Genomic DNA, 8992 nt, shown 5'->3' with positions numbered 1-8992 from the left:
AAGGAGGAGGTTGGTTTAAGTTCTAGAAACAATTATCATCATAAAACATTGTTGCCTTAGCTTGTAGGTTATTCCATCTCAAGCTTTGTGGACATTGCACAATGGACTGTATGTGAGTACATGGTTGATGGTTCAATTCGTTTCTTTTTAAGTTTTTATAATCCAATTAATTACTTATGATTTGAGATTAACATTTGTTTTTAGACAAGTTTTTTATGATTAATTGATAGTAAATTAATTGTTAATATGAAAATACATATTATCTGTGTGGATATACTCAAGTAATTAAAAGTAATATAATTACTTTTTTTATTAAAATAAAGAATTCTTTTTACTATTTTTTAATTACATTTTGAATATCTTATTTTTTTATTATTTAAATTATTTTTTTATTAATAATAAATATAAATTTATTTATTATAATTTATTTTAGTGAAAATACATAAAAAATACATAATATATAAAGTGTAATAATTTAATAAATATTTTTTAAAAATTTTTTAATTTTTTATTTTTTGACATTATTTTTGGAGAATGCCTGCCAAATATTCTTGGACATTATCTTTAATTCAGGGAATGTAGAACGTATGTCTCTATAGGAGAGACTTTGTCCAGATTAGAGAGGTCATAAAAAAATGAAGCAGATGAAATTTTCTATTCTACTTTCATAGTTGAGTTTATTTGTTAGGATGTACAAGAATTTAAACTTATATTATAGATATCAGGAGGTATTTAGAATTCTTTTACCTATACTATTCTTTATTCTTTTATTATTTATATATTATGTATTTTTTATATAAATAAATTCTGATATTATAATATGAGTAGATAGATGTTAGGACACTAAACTCATATTATAAATATTATAATATGAATAGGTGATAAGACACCAAATTTATATTATAAATATCATAAGGTATTTAGAATTCTTTTATTCTTTTATTTTTTATAAGAAGGTGTTAAACAAAAATCCGTTTGGATTATACTATATGATTGGTTATTTGATAATTTTTATACTGACAGAAATGCATTCATCAGTAACCATGGAGAGGAAGCATGAAAAGCTTCTCTCAATACAGAGTCAAACAAAGCCCCCACACTCAAACTCTAAGTTTGGTGTTGGGAGGCCGCAATCATGCTCTGAGCATCTGTGAAGCTCTGTAGGAGCTTCCTGTCAAGCTATTGACATTAAAGAAGCGCTTATTGGAAGGCAACCCAATTTTATTTATCTTTTTTTTTTTTGGTCGTTGGATTGGACAACCCCCAATCCTAAGTACCTCAATGGATTGGACAATCCCCCAATCCTAGGTACACAATACACACCCACACACTCCTCACATACTTACCAATTTTATTTATCTATATTAATTACTTTTTCATTTTATTTTCTAGTGTTAGTCTATGTCTTCTTTAGGTTGATGATCATGTGAAGTCACAAAAACAGCTGCAGAATTAAAGCAGGAATAAAAAACAACATAAAAAATAGCACACCCTGGAGGACGAGCTTACTGGCATTTAAACGCCAGTAAGGATAGCAAATTGGGCGTTTAACACCCAGTCTGGCACTATTCTGGGTGTTAAACGCCAGAACTGGCAATCAGACTGGCGTTTAACGCCAGAAAGGGGCATCAGCCTGGCGTTTAATGCAAGAAATGCCACACAGAGGGCGTTTAAATGCCAGAAAGGTGCAGTGATGAGAAATTCTTGACACCTCAGGATCTGTGGACCCCACAGGATCCCCACCTATCCCACTTCACTCTCCCTCTTCTTCACACCTTTCCATAACACTATTCCCCAACACCCACCTACCTCACCATTCAAATTCAAATTATTTCCCTCCCAAACTCACCCATTCTCCACATGGTTACCCTCTCTCCCTTACCCTATAAATAACCCTCCTTACCACCTTCCATTTCACACATATCCAACACTTAACCCATTTGGCTGAATTCCCACACACCTCCATCTCCTCTATTTCTTCTTCTTCTCCTCCTTTCTTTCTTCTTTTGCTTGAGGATGAGCAAACCTTTTAAGTTTGGTGTGGGAAAAAGTGTTGTTTTTTGTTTTTACATAACCATTAATGGCACCTAAGGCCGGAGAAACCTCTAGAAAGAGGAAAGGGAAGACAATGGCTTCCACCTCCGAGTCATGAGAGATGGAGAGATCCATCTCAAAAGCCATCACTAGAAAGAAGATGAAGCAAACAAGAGAGCCCACTCATGGACCTCAACAAGAGCATGAGGAAGTCCCTCATCAAGAAATCCCTGAGATGCCTCAATGAATGCATTTTCCTCCACACAACTATTGGGAGCAACTCAACACCTCTTTAGGGGATTTGAGTTCCAATATGGAGAAACTAAGAATGGAGCACCAAGAGCACTCCATCATCCTCCATGAAATCAAAGAGGACGAAAAGGCCATGAGAGAGGAACAAAAAAGGCAAGGAAGAGATATTGAGGAGCTCAAGCACTCCATAGGATCTTCAAGAGGAAGAACTAGCCGCCATCACTAAGGTGGACCCGTTCTTTAATTTCCTTGTTATTTGTTTTTCTGTTTTTTGTTTCTTATGCTTTATGTTTTGTCTATGTTTGTTTCTTTATTACATGATCATTAATGTCTAGTGTCTATGCCTTGAAGCTATGAATGTCCCATGAATCCTTCACCTATCTTAAATGAAAAATATTTCTAATTGCAAAAGAACAAGAAGTACATGAATTTCAAATTCTATCTTGAAATTAGTTTAATTATTTTGATGTGGTGGCAATACTTTTTGTTTTCTGAATGAATGCTTGAACAGTACATATTTTTTATAGTGAAGTTTATGAATGTTAAAATTGTTGGCTCTTGAAAGAATAATGAAAAAAGAGAAATGTTATTGATAATCTGAAAAAGAAAAAGAAAATGGCAAAAAATAAAGAAAAAGAAAGAAAAATAAAAAGCAAGCAGAAAAAGCCAATAGCCCTTTAAACCAAAAGGCAAGGGTAAAGATGATCCAAGACTTTGAGCATCAGTGAATAGGAGGACCCAAAGGAATAAAATCCTGGCCTAAGCGGCTAAATCAAGCTATCCCTAACCATGTGCTTGTGTCATGAAGGTCCAAGTGAAAAGCTTGGAACTGAGTGGTTAAAGTCGTGATCCAAAGCAAAAGAGTGTGCTTAAGAACTCTGGACACCTCTAACTAGAGACTCTAGCAAAGCTGAGTCACAATCTGAAAAGGTTCACCCAGTTATATGTCTGTGTCATTTACGTATCCGGTGGTAATACTGGAAAACAAGATGCTTAGGGTCACGACCAAGACTCATAAGTAGCTGTGTTCAAGAATCAACATACTAAACTAGGAGAATCAACAACACTATCTGAATTCTGAGTTCCTATGGATGCCAATCATTCTGAACTTCAAAGGATAAAGTAAGATGCCAAAACTGTTCAGAAGCAAAAAGCGACTAGCCCCGCTCATCTAATTGGAACTAAGCTTCATTGATGTTTTGGAATTTATTGTATATTCTCTTCTTTTTATCCTAATTTGTTTTTAGTTGCTTGGGGGCAAGCAATAATTTAAGTTTGGTGTTGTGATGAGCGGATAACTTATACGCTTTTTGGCATTATTTTTAGGTAGTTTCTAGTATGTTTTAGTCACTTTTTAGTATATTTTTATTTGTTTTTATGCAAAATTCACATTTCTAGACTTTACTATGAGTTTGTGTGTTTTTCTGTGATTTCAGGTATTTTCTGGCTGAAATTGAGGGACCTGAGCAAAAATCTTATTCAAAGGCTGAGGAAGGATTGCAGATGCTGTTGGATTCTGACCTCCCTACACTCGAAGTTGATTTTCTGGAGCTACAGAATCCCAATTGGCGCGATCTCAATTGCGTTGGAAAGTAGACATCTTGGGCTTTCCAGAAATATATAATAATCCATACTTTGCTCGATATTTGATGGCCCAAACCGGCGTCCAAACGCCCACCAGAGACCCTTTTCTGGCGTAAAACACCAGAACTGGCACCAAAGCTGGAGTTAAACGCCCAAACTGGCATCCAAGCTGGCATTTAACTCCAAGGATGGCCTATGCACGTGAAAGCTTCAAAGCTCAGCCCAAACACACACCAAGTGGGCCCCGGAAGTGGATTTCTGCACTATCTACTCATTTTCTGCAAACCTAGTTTACTAGTTTAGTATAAATAGCACTTTTTACTATTGTATTGATATCTTTGGACCACTTTTCGATCCTTTGATCAGGGCTTCTTCCCCTGTTTTCGAATTCTTATGCTATTTGGGAGGCTGGTCCTTCGGCCATGCCTAGACCTTTTGTTCTTATGTATTTTTAACGGTGGAGTTTCTACACCTCATAGATTAAGGTGAGGAGCTCTGCTGTTCCTCATGAATTAGTGCAAGTACTATTATTTTTCTTTCAATTCACGCCTACTTCTTCTCCAAGATATACTCTCGTACTTAATTCAGTTAAGTCAGACTAAAGGGGTGACCCGTGACAATCACCCACTATCTTCAGTACTCGCTTAGCCAAGATCCACGTGCCTGACAACCACAAGCGGTCTACATGATGTTCAACGTAGTTATTGGACGCCAGCTGGAGTATATTCTCTTGGGTCTTTGATCCATGCGTTTGACTAGCATCTCCTGACAACAGAGCATTCAAATCAGTGAGATTAGAACCTTCGTGGTATAGGCTAGTAACAATTGGCAGCATTCCTGAGATCCGGAAAGTCTAAACCTTGTCTGTGGTATTTCGAGTAGGATCTGGGAGGGGATAACTGTGACGAGCTTCAAAATCGCGACTGTTGGGCGCAGTGGCAGTGCGCAAAAGGATCAATGGATCTTATTCCGACACAAGTGAGAACCGACAGATGATTAGCCCTGCGGTGAGAACGTAGCCGGACCATTTTCACTGAGAGGACGGATGGTAGCCATTGACAACGGTGATCCACCAACTTATAGCTTTCCATGGAAGGAAGTGCGCATGATTGGATGGAAGCAATAGGGAAGAAGAGGTTCAAAAGCAACAAAGCATCTCCAAACGCTTATCTAAAATTCCCACCAATGAATTACATAAGTATCTCTATGTTATTTTCCGTTCTATTTACCTTTCAATCATCAATATCTCATAACCATTTGAATCTGCCTGACTGAGATTTACAAGATGACCATAGCTTTCTTCAAGCCGACAATCTCCGTGGGATCAACCCTTACTCACGTAAGGTATTACTTGGACGACCCAGTGCACTTGCTGATTAGTTGTGCGGAGTTGTGAAAAGTGTGATCATAATTTCGTGTACCAGCCATCCCATACGGTGCAATTGACACTGGTCTGGTTCCCGGCACCAATTCAATCGCAAACTCAATCTCCCATTGAGGTGGGAATTCAAGGATATCTTCCGGAAATACCTCCGGAAAATCCCTAACTACCGGAATCTGATTTAAGTCTTGGGTATCACCCGAAGCATTAGCAGTTAACAAGATGTAACCCTGACACTCTTCAATTGTCCGTTCAAAGCAATCCAACAAAACCCGATTCTTCGACAGGCAATCAAACTCCAAAATCATTTCCAACTCAACCATAGGTAAACAGATCAAATCATGCACAAAGTCTCTACCCTCAAGCTTGAAACCTACTTGTCTACAACCTGACCTAGTCATAACTGTCTGATGCGGAGTATGTACATGCAGATCAAAAGATAACTCTGACATTTTCAAGCCTAATTCCTCAACTTTACCAAACGAGATAAACGAATGCGATGCTCCAGTATCATATAATGTAATTAAAGTCTTATCACTAAATAAACAAATGCCTCTCATCAACAGATCCGCCTTTGAAGCATCCTTGGCGTTCACAGCAAAAAATCAACCCTGGTGTTGACTCTGACCTGCATTCGGGTTCTTTCCACGAGTGCAATCCCTCGCGATGTGACCAGGCAATCCACAGTTGAAGCACCCACTCTGACTTCCTCTTCCCTTGCCACGCTGAAACTGATCATGAGTGCTCTTCCTAAAACCTCCTTGACCTTGATGCTCATATCCTCCTCTCTTAAAGCTTTGACCCCTCGGATGGTAATACTTGCCACGTCCTTTGCTACTGCTCCCTCCATGAGTATCCTTGGACGCAGCCACTGTCTTGGCATATTCTTCCACTACCCTTGCTTTGTTCACCAAGTCGGAGAAGACACAGATCTCCATAGGGGCCACAGCAGTCATAATGTTATCCTTCAAATCCTTCTGGTACTTAATGCACCTCCAGCTCTCGTAAGTCTCCGAGGAACCCTGACACACCCGAGAAAATCTACAAAGCTCCTCGAACTTATTGGTGTACTCTGCCACAGACATGGAACCTTGCTTCAGTTGCATCGGCTCCATCTCCATCGCTTCCCTTGCAGACTCAAGGAAGTACTTCTTGTAAAAGGCCGTTCGGAACATATCCCACGGAACATCAGTGTTCTGTAGCTATAGCAAGCGACACTCTGCTTGCCACCAGGGTTGGGCCTCTCCCGCAAGCTGATAAGCGGCAAACTCTACATACTGATTGAGTGGAACATGCTGCGCCTCTAAAGCACGTTCCATGGCTTGGAACCAGTGGTCCGCTTCAGTAGGGTTAGTTGATCCGTGAAAAATTGCTGGATGAACCTTGAGGAACGTTGCCAAGGTCATCGGAACGCCTCCCGTGTTATCTCCATTTTTCTCAGCATTATAGTGAGCATTCCCTTCGCCATTCCCATTTCCGTTGATGTTCCCATTTCCGTTGCCATTCCCGGCCGTTGACTTAGCCTCTGCACAGCTTGCAAAGTTGTAGCAGGATTCGCCTCCATAATGTTGGCCAGATTCGCCATCGCTGCCATGAATTCGGCATGGTTATCCGTCGGTTTCTCGTTCCAACTCGCGCGTGAACGTGGTTGACCTCATCCGTGAGTGGCCATTAGCGTTCCTGTCTACATCAAACAATCGATATCAAGGTGATTAGTCTCAATATCAAAAGTCTAGTGCTTCAATTATCTCAAACAGGCACTCACAAACAAGCATGCTATACATATATCAACTAGATATCCTAATAGCATCAAAGAAAAGACATACAAAGAGTATGCAATGAAGCACAATCGGTCCATTCCTCAAGCTCACGAGGACGAACCGCTCTACGACAATTTTAAGCTTATACATATATTATATAGAAGGAATTGATAATATCTAGAAGCTCGATGAAGAATATAGCTCAAAAACTAGATTTGAAAAGTACAAAACGTACTAGCGAAGCTATTAACTTAAAGCACATGAAACCGACGTGATATAACAAAATATAGTAGTATAATATCATAAGAATCTAGCCACGGGTTGCGGAGTTTAAGCCGGCTAGCCATATACAGACTATATGTGAGACCAGACAGTAACAACATCTTATACAAGTTTTGTTCTCTCAATACAAGCCTCTAGGCCAAAACAAAATACAAAAGTGAGAGACATATATATACTAAATAAACAAAAGGACTTTAAAGGTATCCAGATCCTCCGCTCCTATCACCAATATAACAACTCACCGGGATGGGTTGCGACCTACATTTGAAAAATACAACAGAAATATGGTATGAGAACCGGAGGTTCTCAGTATGGTAACAGTGCCCAGTGATGTAGGATATAAGACCCCGGGACGCCAAAGGCAATCCTAGACTCCATATCCATCACAAGATTCAAGCTTAAAGCATTTCTAAAACAAATACGCATAATATGTAAAACCTCAACAAAACTTAAGCCATAGCTCCACCAAAGGGTAATCTATCTTAGGGGATTTCTACTCTAATCAAACACCACTGTCCCACAGCCTTCACTAACCGATCTGCCATGCGATCCCATCACTACCGCCTTCCGAACCTCTTCAACCCTAGTAAAAGCACATGTATATATAATACAAGTAAAACACAAGTAGAAGCATATATATAGCAATTAATACAATTAGCAATTAGACATGTTATACAGATAGGAAAAACAATATCAAGCGGCAAAGTAGACAAATAGGTAGAAAATGCATATGATGAATGCCTGCCTTACTTGCTGTGATATCACATTGTCGGTTCAACTGCCAACTCGACACATCTCTATGGAGATGTTGCCCTTCAGAATCATGGTGTGGGAAACCCCGAGATATAGTGCTCGGATCACTATCCAGGGTTTTGTGCATGTACGCTCTGATGATCCGCAGGGATGTGAGCGGGATCTATTGCCACCGACCTCACATCTAAGCGCAAGCGGGACAAACCACCGCCCTTACGCCGCCGCCGGTACCTCGACAGACAGGATCCAACCTCGGCCCCTGCCGGGTGAATAGCTTCTCAAAATCTCAATGAAAAAGTAGTGTAGTGGTTTTCAAAAATATTTTCAGTATAAGATAGATCCATTACTTCATTCAGAGTCCTCGACTCTGTTCAACCACTGTTCATTCACATTTCAGTTCCTTGATTTTTGCATCTCATTCATCAACCATTCATCACACATCATCAACCCTTCCCTAATACAACAGAAACCTAGTACTCCGTTTGCTAACTTTTTCCAAATAATAACGCCTGAAACCCTTAAATCTTTTCCCATGTTTGAGTATCTAAAAATATGCCCAAAAGTCTTAAAAAAGTGTCATGGAAGTTTACAACCTCGTCAAGTAGGTAAAATAGTTGAAAACAAGGCAAAATTTGAGAAACAGAGCGTGTGCGTCCGCACAGGAGTGTGCGTGCGCACGCCCAGGAAGTTTTTTTAAAAGTGTGCGTATGCACATGTGTCAAACCTCAAAATGGTCTGTTCACTCGCACAACCTGTGCCAGCGCCCCCAACAGACTAACCTTCCCAACGTGTGCGTGCGCACAGGTCTGTGCGTACGCATAGGTTGCAATTTTCCATTGGTGTGCGCGCGCACAAGCTGTGCCAGCATAGCGAGCAGAGTGCCTGCCTCTGCGTGTGCGGACGCACAGGTCACAATTTTCGCAGAGTGTGCGTTCGCACAAGGCTG

General features: G+C 39.9%; 1 protein-coding gene across 1 annotated transcript in view; it reads right to left on the bottom strand.

Annotated features, from left to right (window-relative positions):
* LOC107492755 (uncharacterized) overlaps window positions 1-6372 on the bottom strand; it is a 21110-nt gene extending 14738 nt beyond the window's left edge. Inside the window, exons 1-2 of the mRNA XM_052262953.1 lie at window positions 5880-6372; window positions 5292-5723 (exon numbers count right to left, since the gene is read on the bottom strand). Coding sequence (XP_052118913.1) covers window positions 5292-5723; window positions 5880-6372 — 925 coding nt within the window. The remainder of the gene's footprint in view (window positions 1-5291; window positions 5724-5879) is intronic.
* Between the last annotated feature and the right edge of the window lie 2620 nt (window positions 6373-8992).

This window comes from Arachis duranensis, chromosome 6 (assembly GCF_000817695.3).
Source record: "Arachis duranensis cultivar V14167 chromosome 6, aradu.V14167.gnm2.J7QH, whole genome shotgun sequence".
NCBI lineage: Eukaryota > Viridiplantae > Streptophyta > Magnoliopsida > Fabales > Fabaceae > Arachis > Arachis duranensis.
Note: the sequence above shows the minus strand (reverse complement) of the source record. Positions and strands in the feature narration are given on the sequence as shown.